Consider the following 14,519-nt stretch of genomic DNA (forward strand, 5'->3'; position numbering starts at 1 on the left):
CAGTTTACTTAATCAATTATTCCCTTTTATCAGTCATTTCAGGCTGGGAAGAGACTTGACTACCAGATTCTTCAAAAGGATTAATGTCAGGAATACGTCTGCCCCTTTGATCATGTATATGACTTGTTTAGTAAAGTAACATCTAGATCAGTAATATCTGTATGCATACTGGTGTATGATAGCGCAGTCTTTCCTTTTATAAGCTTTGTTATAGCCGCCTTGTTATTGGCAATGGTGCCCTTTAAATGAGGACCTGGCAGTTCCTGAAATCCATCTCTTTCTGTAACTCTAGCCTGACCTTGGTAAAAATCCATATGTGCATTATGTTTAAAATAAACCTGATTGATTTAAAGGAGAGAGAAAAAAAAATCACAATTGTGGCAGATTTTACTGAAATGCAGAATGAAGTCTCTAAACGGTATTGATCCTGAGAGTTCAACCTGCCATATCGTATTACTGCATGAGCGCCTCTGCTCGGGGTAATAATGTTCCGGATGTGTCAGGTGTCTAAATAAGGAAATTATTATATTCTCATATGTCTACGAAATGGCCGTATCCAGGAATCCCGGAACTTCAGGGGCATTCAGTTCTTCACGTATCGGGGGGTAAAGCGTTACAAATATGGCTTAATTTATGAATGCACAATTCCGCCTAAATTAAAGTGGTTGTATGAGGTACGCAAAAGGTCTGGCTTTTGAGGGAAATCGCGCCACACTGGTCCATGGATTGTCCATGGATTGCAGCTCATTGTCTGAGAGCCTATAGAGAAAAGATGTCTAGAAAGGTCATGGAAGGCAATGGAAATCCCCTCTAAGCTGGAGTATAGAGATGCAAACAAGTGGTTCTCGATCTGGTGGACCTTCCACATCTTTGTATTACATGGCAATTATCTGAACATCTGGCATATCCGGCAATGGTTATTGGTCACAACTTTCCCCAGCAAGGGGAACCTATCAGAATTGAAATACTAAATGTAAAAGCGGACCCATCACCAGGTCAAAAGTGGCCAGTGTTACTCTTCTTTTATGCCTGCTGCTCCACTGAGTATTTAGGGTTTTTGTTTCTTAAATCGACCATATGATTCCAGAGACACAGGACTTTTTATTTAGTGTGCCCTATACACTATTTTTAGCTTTTTTTCTAAGGCGACGGTGCTTACAGGGTAATAAAGCCAACCAGTCTAAAGACACGCCACCATATAATCCTGTGGGCCACAGTTGGTAAAGACCATAAAAATTAGCACTAGATAAAAAGGCCCATATTGTTGGAATCATATAGTGAATATAGAAAATTAAACATTTAATACTCTGGTAAGCAGCAGGAATACAAACTTACAAACTGGTCACTTTTGACCTTGTGACAGGTCCTCTTTTCAATCTAACAGCATCAAGTCAAAGAGCAGGAGGAGCTCGGAAGATTGGTATATAGTTTTGTGGGACAATATTCAGTGGAACCTGCAAATTATTGATGGAAATCCCTGCTTTTAAAGGGGTTGTTTGGGCACAACATATTTATAACCCATCTATTGAATAGATCATGAATATCAAATCAGCGGGGGTTCGATACTCAGCACCTTCACTGATCAGCTGTTATACTCTTCGTCCATCGATTGAAGTGATCTCATGTGGTGAATTGTGCTGCTCCCAGCAGCAGCCACTATACAATGAATAGAAGTTTGCAGCTTAATTCAAAGTATTTATATCTGGCCACCACTGGCGGAAATAGCTGATTGGGTCTGACACCTGGAACCCCACCAAACGATCTGATATTAATGATCTATCCTAGTGAGGTGTTGGGTTAATAGAGGGTCTAACCTTGGGAATACCCTACTGTCTTTATTAGAGTTTTCTTGGGACCTAGGGATAACTCATTGATATCTTGTGCCCAAGCAAGACCTTTAAATGCCTTTTGGTGTCCACTAGCTGGCTAAAATCAATAATTGACAACCATCACTTGTCAGTCACTGATTAAGATTGGACTGCAAAGCTTTAAATGAGCAAAAGTTTAAAAGTAAAATACAATTTACGGTACGCTCTACTAGCGTATAACACGGCCAAGTGCTATACAATGTTTTATTGGATAGTTTGCTGCCGTTTGTCTATGCTCCTGTGGTGACAAGAGTGACCATGCACTTGTTGGAAGAAGAGATGGTGGCACCATATTCAGTCATGATACTACTTGGAAGATCAAGTCAAAGATCATCACACATATCGTCATTATGAAGGGTTATTTCAGCAGAACTTACAAAGCTGTAGTCTCCATTCAGAGGTATCTTGAATTCAGAGGAATTTGAAGAGTTCTCTGGCGACTTTTTATGTGATGCACCCAACTGGTTCTCGTTCTTTTCGAAGTACTCAAGAAATGATGGCTTGGCAAGTTGTGCAGGTTCATTACTTTCTGTAATATCAAATAGTAACTTCAATATAATATTTTTTACATGGAGGATTTAAAAATGTGATGGTGCAAGTCTCCATTCACATCTGCCCAAAGGTTTATCAAAGGTTTCTTCAAGAATAGAGCATTTTGCAGCACCAATTTAACCATTGAAAATACTAGAGCAGAAACAATTGAAGGACCCTTTTAAGAGTCATTGGGTCCATCAGGATTTGTTGTATTCCGTTTGGAATTAATTAATGGAAGCCATGATGCTAATTTGAAAAGTATTAAAGAGGAACCGTAGTTTTAATTTTTCTTTCATAAATCAATAGTACACATGAAAATAAGAAACTTTGTATTGCATCAGGTTAAAGGGAACCTGTCACCCCCAAAATGGCTGGTGAGGTAAACTCACCGGCATCAGGGGCTTATCTACAGCATTCTGTAATGCTGTAGATAAGCCCCCGATGTTACCTGAAAGAGGAGAAAAAGACGTTAGATTATACACACCCAGGGGCGGTCCCGCTGAGGTCTGGTTAAATGGGCGTCTCAGGTCCGCTCTGGCGCCTCCCATGTTCATTCCATGACGTCCTCTTCGGGTCTTTACGCCGCGGCTCCGGCGCAGGCGTACTTTGTCTGCCCTGTTCAGGGCAGAGCAAAGTACTGCAGTGCACAGGTGCCGGAAAGGTCAGAGAGGCCCGGCGCCTGCGCGCTGCAGTACTTTGCTCTGCCCTCAACAGGGCAGACAAAGTACGCCTGCGCCGGAGCCGCGGCGTAAAGACCCGAAGAGGACGTCATGGAATGAACATGGGAGGCGCCGGAGCGGACCGGAGACACCCATCCGACCTGACCGCACCGGGACCGCCCCTGGGTGAGTATAATCTAACGTCTTTTTCTCCTCTTTCAGGTAACATCGAGGGCTTATCTACAGCATTACAGAATGCTGTAGATAAGCCCCTGATGCCGATGAGCTTACCTCACCAGCCATTTTGGGGGTGACAGGTTCCCTTTAAGGAAATCTGTCTTCAGTGAATTCAGGTTCTCCTATTCGTGAGATAGGAGATGGCAGTTTGGGCTCATAAAGTTCTACAGAGAACTGTAACTGTCACTTCAGGAGACCTTGCAGCAGAATGTCTGGGTCTGCCTCAAGCTTCTCCCCCTCCATATAACTTTAAAAGCACCAACTGCCATCTCCCATCTCAGTCAATGGAATATCTGTCTTCAACAAATACACATATTACCCATGAACTGATAGTGAAAGATCAGTCCACTATTACAAAGTTGCTTATTTTCATGTACTATTCATTCAATAAATATTAAAATGATGATTACTCTGTAGCAAATTAAAACAAAAAAAGCAATACTTAAATTGTGAAATTTTCCGATTGCAAAAATGCAAATCAAAATGTATCAATAGCAGTAAAACAGGAAATAAACCTTGTATGTGGGTGATCATTTCATTCTGTGGTTATCTGCACTGTATCACGTTTCACCCTACACCGTGTAAATGTCCTGTCTCGCATACATAACCGAGCTTCCTCCACTGCTATGAGCATTTGATCATTTTTGCATCTAGCATGTCTCATACGCCTGAGGATTAGACAGATGTTTCCCTGCAAGTGGGCGAGACACGTCTGTTTTGATATGACCTTGACTGAGCAGTGAAGGACAGGCCCCTATTGTAAGATACGGTAAAAGCTTTTCTTCCTGTGGGAGTATATTCTTTCAGACTCAAGTATTGGTGAGCCTGCTAGGAGCAAATTAAAGATTGCAGTGGGATACAATTACGTAGCACTGGCTGCACAACTCAAGAGTCTAAGCAGAAGGACAAACCTCAAAAATTCAACATCAATCAAAGCAATGTCATCAAAGAGTGAGCAGCCTGGTGAACTTGGCACAAACTTTTTCTATAATTCATTACCATCAACCACTTTGGTATTTTAAGTAAAAAATTAGCCATGTCCATCACACAAAGAAGTAGGAAGATCCTCAGCGTTCTAGAGAGCTGGTGGTGCGCAGTGGTAGGATGTAAATTCCAAGGTTAGGGGACAGAAAACCACTACATTTGGTGAGATTGCAGTGAAGACAGCAGTTTTATTGATAGGTCAGCATATGACAGTCAAATTATTCCACATTTCAAGAAGCTGGCCAACATAAATGTTCTGGACTACCCAGAACCTGGTCACGGCGTAGTGCAACGTGATGTAGTCTTCAGGATGATGGTGGACAGAGCTGTAATCTCTCCAAGTTACGTGGTCCTCTGTACTCCATTACTCAGAGAAGTCACATCAGATATGCAAGTATTGGGGTCAAGAATTAAGAACCCTATCAGTGTGAAAAGCGATGGGGTCCCGGTCCTTGTTCCCACAAAAGAGGTGATCAGGCAGCCTAGATGACAGCTTCATGTTGGTCTGTGCTCTATGCAGTAACCAATCATCATGCTCTCTCTTAGCACTTACCATATAGTGCCCAAATAATCCAAACATATACTGCATATACCATATAACAGTTCTGTAAGGTGCCAAATAACACTGCCCAGGCAATACACTAGGGATTGTAGAATATCGTTGGGCAACTGCTTTACCAATAAGCACCAGAGCCATCGGGCGAGGTACACAGCCCTTCACAGGTTGCTAAACCCCTAAAGCTAGACTAAAATATCATTAGGGGTCATAAGACCATACATACACATTTCCAAATCAGCAATACAACTCATATGATAACTCATAGCGCTAATTTTAATGAAAAGTCTGTAAGAAGAAAAGCTCTTTTATTTGTATTGTGTAACTTTATCTTCAGTAGAGGTTTTGTACTCTTGAATCACTTCATTGATCTGTGGACATTGTTGGCACAGTTTCCACGCCAGCTGCCCCATCTGTCCCTTAAGGCAAGTTGGCATATGTAAAATACACAAACATTTATTTTAAAGCTCTACTAGACCATTGAAAAATAGAACCCTTTTGTCAGCAGTACAATGGATGTGCAACCTGTACATGTTTAGGTAAGTTTGAACAATTTGCAGCGACTAATAGAACGGTATTTAACAGAGAGAACTGCAAGACTCTACATCTGGGCAAGAAAAAACAAAAATTTTAATCTACAGAATGGGAGGAATAGAACTAAGAAACAGCACGTGTGAAAAAGACTTCAGTATACTAATGGATCACAGACTGCACGAGTCAACAGTGTGATGTGGCAGCAAAAAAGCCAAACACAGTTCTACGATGTATTAAGAGAAGCATATAGTCTAGATCACGTGAAGTAATTATCCCCTTCTACTCCTTAAAGACCTTAAAGTATATGTGAATAAACTATGTTAATAAACTAGTCCAAGTCTTCTTGACCAATCACACGCCAAGTAATGTCCATATAACTGCATCACTGGCCATTTAACAGATGCCAATTCTCCCACTGACTAATATATTACGGGTGCTTTCTAGGGCGAGTGCGTCTATGAGTAATTTTCATTAGTTTACTATACAACAGATATCAATGAAAGCAAAAAGATTAAGTAGACTGAATATCTTACGCTTCATGGTACCGGACTCCTCCTCATCTTCATCCTCCTCATTTATTAACATCGTGCCAAGCTGTGCTTCTAACTGTTCATTATCTACCATTGTGCCATCAACCCTTCCACTCATAGTGTCGAACTCTTGCATTGTGTTAAATTCTAATTTTCGAGCCTGAACCATTGTGCCGGCATCAACATCATCCTCTTCCTTAAAAAGACAAACAACATACTAAGAGGAACTTTAAAACAAAACCCTATGCTAGTCCCTATGCTAGTAGTATAGTAACTGAATACCTCATGAGGATCACTGGTCACGCATATTTCTTAGCAGGCTCAATTTTAGGTTGACATTGGTCTGACTGTTCAAACCAAAAACAGGCACTCAGTGTACCATGGCGGGAACAATCAGTTAAAGCATCACTCCTGCATTTTTTTTTATTTCAGTGCTGGATTGGGTTATGCAGACCTCCGCATTCAGAGATCTAGTAAATCTGCAGCAGATAAAGCAGTAACTTTGTTAAAACTGCTGCAAGAACCCCAATAAGTGGCATATGACTAGAATCAGGGTCTCTGCCTCTACATCATGCTGCTCTCAGATGGGGTAGCAAAAACATCATGATAGTTAAAAGTAATCTAACAGCTTAATTTGATCTGCAGGTGTTATTGGAGGTAATGTGTTAACAACTATGTGGCTACAGTAAGTGCTCATATCACATGTAAAGCGCCATGGAATAAATGGCGCTATAATAATAAATAATAATAATAATAATATGATGATCAGTATCTCGCAATGTGTAAAACATGCAACAGTGACTGGAAATACATAAAAAAATGACCAACCGCATTCTCTTCCTCTTCTGGTTCCACTTCACGTTGCTGTAATTCACTACGTTTGATCTTTTCCTCCATCGCATCATTTATTAGGCGTTTCAAAATGGACGCTCCTTTGGTTGTTTTTACAAATGGGTGCTGGGTAACATGGAAAAGGTATTTTACTATGTCAACATCATAAATAAGATCAAAATGGGCATCGCCAACCAACTAAAGGCTGCTACAAAGAACATCTGATATATGTATTTTCACACTGTAAGAACAATTAATACACAGAAAGGTTTCTCACTACAGTTATTATATCTACAGTCCTACCTTTGGTACCTGGCGTCCTTTTCCAGGCCGCAGCTTTCCTTGCTCTAGGCCGTGAGCATGCACAGACTATTGGCCTCTTTAAGGGCCAACAGAGCAAATGCCAAGACATCACTATGTCTGAATAATAAAATTAATTTGGTATTTTATTCTGGAAATTGCCATTACTCGCACGGCTTATATCATAATAATTATTGTCCTCGTTTTCTTGTCTGTTATTTTCCCTGACAGTCACCAGCTTAGCGTCTACGACCATGCACTGCTGCAATGTCTGACTAGGATTCCTTACTATGCTATGGTCTACTCATCTACAGTGGCTTGCAAAAGTTTTCACTCCCCTTGCCATTTTTCGCGTTTTGCTACCTCACAACCTGGAATTTCACAGTTTGTTTGAGGGTTTGCATTAGTTCATGTAAAGAACATGCCTACAACTGTGAACATTTGGTTTTCTATTTATTGTGAAGCAAACAACAAATAGCACAAAACATCTGAAAATGTAGTGAGCATAACTATTCAACCTCCTGCCTGAGGAGTTGGTGATGGAGAACTCAGTCGAGGGGTTCAAGAGAGGCCTGCATGTCTTCCTGGAGCGTAACAATATTGTATCTTACAGTTATTAGGTTCTTTAGAAGGACGTAGAGCTGGGGATTTATTCTGAAGGAATATTGGCTGAACTGGATGGACAATTGTCTTTTTTCGGCTTTGCTAACCATGTTACTATATTACTCCTAAAGTCAGTACTTTGTAGAGCCTCCTTTTGAGGAAATTACAGCTGCAATTACAGCTCGTTCAAGTTAGATGGTTTCCTCTGGTGAACACCAATCTTCACATCTGACCACAGATTCTCAATTGGATTAAAGTCTGGGCTTTGACTAGGCCACTAACATTTGCATGTTTCCCCTTAAAGCCCTCAAGTGTTGCTTTAGCAGTATGCTTTGGGTCATTGTCTTGTTGGAAGGTGAACCTCCGTCCCAGTCTCAAATCACTGACAGACTGAAAGAGGTTTTGTTCATGAATATCTGTATTTCGCACCAGCCATCTTCCCCTCGACTCGAACCATTTTCCCGGTCTCTGCTGCCGAAAAAAATCCCCACAACATGATGCTGCCACCACCGTGCAGGGGCGTATCTAGGGGGGACAGGCTGGGAATGTGCCCCAAGCGCAGAGGGCAAGGTGGAGCTGGTGGAGATGCTTCTGCCATAATCACGGTAGTTTGAAAATTCACGGAAGGTGCTGGCACTTTGCTGACTTATGGGGGAAAAACAGTATAAGAACAGGGTTTCCCCTGCTGGCTGATATGTGTAGCTCCATCACCGTGGAAGTCAGCAGGGAGAAGCTTTGCAGTACTGCCCTCTGCACTGATGAGTTGTCAGCGGATCAGTGCACAGTTATGGCCTCTCGCTGTCCTGCCTGTGTGTGAGAATGCAGCCGAACATCAGCCAATCAGTGCTAGGTTTACTTTCTTCACACACTTCCGCTTCAACCCTGTAAGCAGAGGGGCGGCTCAGGGAACCTGATGGCGGCACAGTTTTCAGCTGCACAGGGGTCAAATAAAGCACAGAGGATGTATTAACATCATGTGATGGGTGGGCTTGATTCAAAGGGGGCATCGCTTCACAGGGGAACCCCTGGTTTAGTGCAGGAAGGAAGCCTGGTGGTTGCAAGAACAACAGTTTGGAAAAGAAGGCAGATGAGCACCGCACTGTTATGTGAAGTGTGCGCCATGTTATAGGTGCATGTGTGCATCATGTGCAGTGTGTTAGTGGCGTGGTAGTAGACCTGGGGGGAGTGACAATATGATTAACGTGCGTGTAGCATGACATTTCTGGTGCACTATATAAAGGCATATATATTCATTGTTTACATGAAATAAGTAATCTTTCCAGAGTGACCTAGTTCTCTGGATCCCACTGGCGCAGTGTAGTAGATGTCCGACTGCAGGGACGGGAGGAAAATCTGTGTGATCTTCCATCACTCCCTGCATGACACTCTGCTTTTGCAGGGCTTTTTTGCTTCCGAAGTACACAAATGCATTTAAGGGTTATCCCTCCCCCCTCAAAAAAACAAAACCAAAAAAAAAAACACAGGATATAAGATAACTTTATAAGGGTCCAACTGCTGGGATCCCCTGCCATCCAAAGATTGATGCTAAACAATCCCACCTTCAATGGAGCACAGAGTAGGCACGCGTGACCTCCGCTCCATTCATTATCTATGGTACGGTCGTGGAAAGCCGAGCACTGTTTGTTGCTATTTCCAGCAATACCATACACAATAAATGCAACAGAAGTCGAGTGTGCGCTCCTCTGCTCCGTAGCTATGGGATAACTTTTTTTCTCAAAAACCCTTTAAAAGTACATAAAAAAATAATGCTAATAAAACTCATTTTTCTATTTTTATTTATTTTCTTACAGCAAATTGCTGTGGTTTTACAATGGCGCTTTTGGCATTGTGATGTTACAGGTTAAAAACCTTTTCTGAAAGTAAATAAATAAATACAGCAGAGCCAAAATCGCAATGTAAAACTACATCTCTTTGTGGAAAAAAAATTGGTTGTTTTTTTTACATCTATATTTTTTTATGTACTTAACAAGCACACAAAAAAGTGTTACAATATTGAACAATTATCAGTTTGGCCATTCTACAAACCGATTGTCAAACTAACAGCCAGCTCAGAGAACAGGTAATAGGCCGGCTCCACACTATCACTTGGGCTCTCGTCTGTTAGATGTAAATGCAATTAACCTCTGACTGCCAGCACTTCCGGGGTCAGGGTGACATACAGCAGCGTGGGCAGGCCACCTGAACACACTACTGACGCCACTCCTGCGCCGCTAAGGAGGAGAAAATGGTGGGAATGTAAAAGCTACAAAAAAGCCGAAGATACAGTGGCATTTTATTGGGGCGGAAATAGTATGGGAGGGCAGTATGGGGCAGACAGGGTGAGAAGGAGTGTGAAAACAGTGTGGGATACAGTATAGAGATGGGGCAGTGTGGGGAACAGTGTGAGGGCACAGTATGCCAAAGGGGGAAAAGTGAGAGGAGGGAGAATACTATAGAGACTGGGCAGCCACAAACCAATATAAATAAAAAATACAAGATGCCAGCTCTGTCTTGCTTGTAATACATTTAGAAAAACATAATGGCACAGCGTATATAAAAAAACAGAGTAGGACTGACCCATCTGAGAATGCCTTGGCGTGGCGGGGTGGCTCAAACAATTGATCAATTGTTTGCTAAATGTCTCAGTTTAAAGTACAGTTAGAAATTAATATGTGCACTTTATGTATTGCGTGCTGACCATAGGCAGCGCTGGCGTCTTGCCTTTTTTTTTTTTTATAGAGACTGGGTAGTATGCAGGAGACAGTGTGAGGAGACAGTATAAGGCCCAGTATAAAGAAGTGACATTGTGAGGGCGCAATTTATCGGAAAGAATGCAGAGGGGGAGGAGTGTGAGGAGAGGGCCCACTATGCAAAAAAAGGCAGAGGGTGATGGACACTGATGTTTGCGACAGGGTGACAGTTATAACTAATAAGGGCGGACAGTGAGGTGGTTATTGCTCAGAATAGTGTGCAGTCCAGGAACCATGAGAGGAATAGTGTGTGAGTCATATTTTGTGCAGGGAGCATTGTGAAAGTTAATAGTGTATACAGCGGCTCAGCATAGGGCACATATTTTTATTCATGAGCATTATAATGACACTGCTATCTTTAAGGGCATCGTATGGGGATGTGTTACAGAAGGCCGGAAAAGAGAAGAGATGGTGCTGTGGATGTGAAAAGTCCTCATGGCATCTGGACAAGATGAGAAGAAAGAGAACGACTCCAATCACAGAAGACATCATCTACAAGGTACCTGGATTTAAATGTTTAATTGTGATACTAGTTCTCATCAGTACTGTGGTTCCTGTATCGGTCACAGTCTGATGATGGCTTCTAACAACTCCCAGCATCTCCTTACCATTGGTAAAGGACTTGTCCAGGCTTGGAGTTCAAATACGCAGTCACTCTATGTGACTGCAGACTTGTGAATTCTCACGGTACGCACACTGCGTTCTCAGGATTCTCTCTGTGCCGGTAGAGGACATGCAGTCATGTGCTGACTAGATGTGTGCATCCTCCCTAAGTACAAGTGAATTGAACAAAGCTAGACATATCGGAATGTGGCAGGAAGTATGCAAATTGCTCCTGGCACTGGAGAATCCTGACAGCATGCACTGTGCATAGACTTACTGCAGAGTTCAACCCTAAGCCTGGACAATTCCTTTAAGGACATACTGGGAATTGTAGGTTCATGCTACACAATAGTAGTGAGCTGACCTGATATTGTAATTAATCGCTGTACTAATTTTGGTGATGTATTCATGTACTAATGCTGGGTACAATTGATGCATTGTGTCACACACCATCTTCTTGGGTGCTGCACGAAGTAGAACACAGTGTATCAGTTTTGACCATAGTGTAACTACTGTTTGTAGAAGGGCAAGTCCTAATCCTAGTGACGTTACACTGATGTGACCTCTGGGAAAATACAAATAGCCGTACAGCCGATGCATTAGCACATAACACTTGGGTTTATTTCGTTTGCATTTCGTATGTGTTGTGTTTGGCAGAGGCCAAATCTCAGGACAATAAATAATTCAGTGAAATATTTACAGTACAAACTATTCCCACCACATCATGTCCTAGTTTTCTGAAGTCATGTCTTTCCTCAACCGGAAGAGTGCATGACCATTTTCTGTCTTCAGCAAGTAAAAACACTAATAGAAATCCTCATGGTCTTGGAGGGAAATCCTCGTTCTGAGAGATCCCAACAGGAATAGCCACATTTATAATGCACAAGCAACTAAAAAGGAAACACAATTTTACCTGCCGTCTCAATGAAAAATTGTGTTCAAAAGGATCAGACTTTATATGTTCGAGGTGGCATTCATTTTCTTCTTCACCCTGTTTAGTGCCAGAGATTAAACAATACCTTTTGACACATGTGCCAACTCTCCTGGAATCTCAGAGAGGCTTCCAGAAGAACAATGAGACCTCCTGGAGTTGGCAAACCTCATAGGTGCCAAGAAAGCCTCCTGAAAGCTCCCTTAAGGTACCGTCACACTCAGCAACTTTGCAAAGAGAACGACAACGATCCGTGACGTTGCAGCGTCCTGGATAGTGATCTCATTGTGTTTGACACGCAGCAGCGATCTGGATCCCGCTGTGCCATCGCTGGTCGGAGCTAGAAGTCCAGAACTTTATTTCGTTGTCAGGTCGGCGTGTATCATCATGTTTGACATCAAAAGCAACGACGCTAACAATGGATGTAATGGAGCTAACAACCAGCGAGAACGAGAAGTGAGTCGCCGTTACGTCACTGGAGCGCTCCTGCATCGTTCTTGAGTTGCTGTGTTTGACGTCTCTACAGTGACCTAAACAGCGACGCTCCAGCGATCTAGTTTAGGTCGGATCTTTGTCTATATCGCTGCAGCGTCGCTGAGTGTGACGGTACCTTAAAAGCATTTCCACAAGGTTTCAGATGCCTCCTAATTCACATTCAGGACAGTCACCCATGCATGGCGTGACTTAGGCATGGCGGAATTGTACTGAAGTGTAAGCGGCCTATATAGATTTATAGATTAGGAATTCAATATTATTGACTACTGCAACATCCTTTTCTGTGGCCTCCCTGCTAACACCCTTGCACCTCTCCAGTCCATCCTTAACTCTGCTGCCCGACTAATTCATCTCTCTCCTTGCTACTCCTCCACTTCCCTGTTGTGAATTCCATTCTTGGGCTCCCTCCGGTGGTTGTAGATGGCACTTTTGTGAATTCTGCCCTTGGGCTCCCTCCGGTGGTTTTGAGTGGAACTGCTGCTCCTTGGATTTAGCATTAGCAGCTGCTTCCACTGATCATCTCTCCTGGCTCTGCTATTTAGCCTGGCTCTAGTCTTCAGCCAGTGCCAGCTGTCAATGTTTCTTGGTTGGATTCAGATCTCTCCTTGGATTTCTCTGATAGCCTGCTTCAGCAAAGATAAGTCATTGCTTGTTCTTTTGGTTGTCCACTTGCTGTGGACTTAATCGTTCAGCTCATGTTATGTTTTTTCTTGTCCAGCTTGTCAGTATGATATATTCAGCTTAGCTGGATGCTCTGGGAAAAGCAGATTTGCCCCTCCACACCGTGAGTCGGTGTGGAGATTATTTTTGTAAACTCTGTGTGGATTTTTAGCTTTTAATACTGACCGCACAGTATCCTTTTCTATCCTGTCTATTTAGTTAGAATTGGCCTCCTTTGCTAAATCCTGTTTTCATTCTGTGTATGTCATTTCCCTCTCCACTCACAGTCAATATTTGTGGGGGGCTATCTTTCCTTTGGGGATATTCTCTGAGGCAAGATAGCTTTCTGTTTCCATCTTTAGGGGTAGTTAGTTCTCAGGCTGTGACGAGGTGTCTAGGGAGTGACAGGAACATCCCACGGCTACTTCTAGTGTTGGTGTTAGGATTAGGAACTGCGGTCAGTACAGATACCACCTCCTCAGAGCTTGTCCCATGTTGCTCCTTAACCACCAGGTCATAACAGTACAGCTGGCCAACAATGTGTTAAATGCATCTCAAAAGAGGGGAAAAAAAAGTTCTGAGCCATTTTTTTTTCTTTGCAGTCTGTTTTGTCTTTTTTTTTCCCCTTACCTCTGGGTGGCTCAGTGGTTAGGTGCTAGCATGGATATTCAGGGATTGACGTCTCGTGTGGATCAACTTGCTGCTAGAGTACAGGGTATTTCGGATTATATCATTCAGACTCCTGTTTTAGAGCCTAGAATTCCAACTCCTGATTTGTTTTTTGGGGATAGATCCAAATTTTTGAACTTTAAAAATAACTGCAGATTGTTTTTTGCTTTGAGACCCCGTTCCTCTGGTGACCCCATTCAGCAGGTGAATATTGTCATTTCTCTGCTGCGTGGAGACCCTCAGGACTGGGCATTCTCCCTTGAGTCAGGGGATCCTGCATTACTCAATGTAGACGCATTTTTTCAAGCGCTCGGATTGCTGTATGACGAACCTAATTCTGTGGATCAGGCAGAAAAAACCTTGCTGGCTCTGTGTCAGGGTCAGGAAGCGGCAGAAGTATACTGCCAGAAATTTAGAAAGTGGTCTGTGCTCACAAAATGGAATGAGTATGCCCTGACAGCAATTTTCAGAAAGGGTCTTTCTGAAGCCCTAAAAGATGTTATGGTGGGGTTCCCCACGCCTGCTGGTTTGAACGAATCAATGTCTCTGGCCATTCAGATTGATCGGCGCCTACGCGAGCGCAAGGTGGTGCACCATATGGCAGTGTCCTCTGAGCAGAGTCCTGAGCCTATGCAATGTGATAGGATTTTGACTAGAGCAGAACGGCAGGAATTCAGACGTCAGAATAGGCTTTGTTTTTACTGTGGTGATTCTGCTCATGCTATTTCTGAGTGCCCTAAGCGTACTAAGAGGGTCGCTAGGTCTGTTACCATTA

The 14,519-nt window shown here is 42.7% G+C and overlaps 2 protein-coding genes across 2 annotated transcripts in view; one reads left to right on the forward strand and one right to left on the reverse strand.

Moving 5' to 3' along the window:
• Positions 1–14,519, forward strand: part of RIMS4 (regulating synaptic membrane exocytosis 4) — a 1,070,250-nt gene that overhangs the window by 43,291 nt on the left and 1,012,440 nt on the right. The window lies entirely within an intron of this gene.
• LOC143765477 (serine/threonine-protein kinase 4-like) overlaps positions 1–14,519 on the reverse strand; it is a 61,297-nt gene that overhangs the window by 1,853 nt on the left and 44,925 nt on the right. Inside the window, exons 8-10 of the mRNA XM_077252171.1 lie at positions 6,731–6,859; positions 5,906–6,098; positions 2,246–2,397 (exon numbers count right to left, since the gene is read on the reverse strand). Coding sequence (XP_077108286.1) covers positions 2,246–2,397; positions 5,906–6,098; positions 6,731–6,859 — 474 coding nt within the window. The remainder of the gene's footprint in view (positions 1–2,245; positions 2,398–5,905; positions 6,099–6,730; positions 6,860–14,519) is intronic.

This window comes from Ranitomeya variabilis, chromosome 4, assembly GCF_051348905.1.
Source record: "Ranitomeya variabilis isolate aRanVar5 chromosome 4, aRanVar5.hap1, whole genome shotgun sequence".
Taxonomy (NCBI): domain Eukaryota; kingdom Metazoa; phylum Chordata; class Amphibia; order Anura; family Dendrobatidae; genus Ranitomeya; species Ranitomeya variabilis.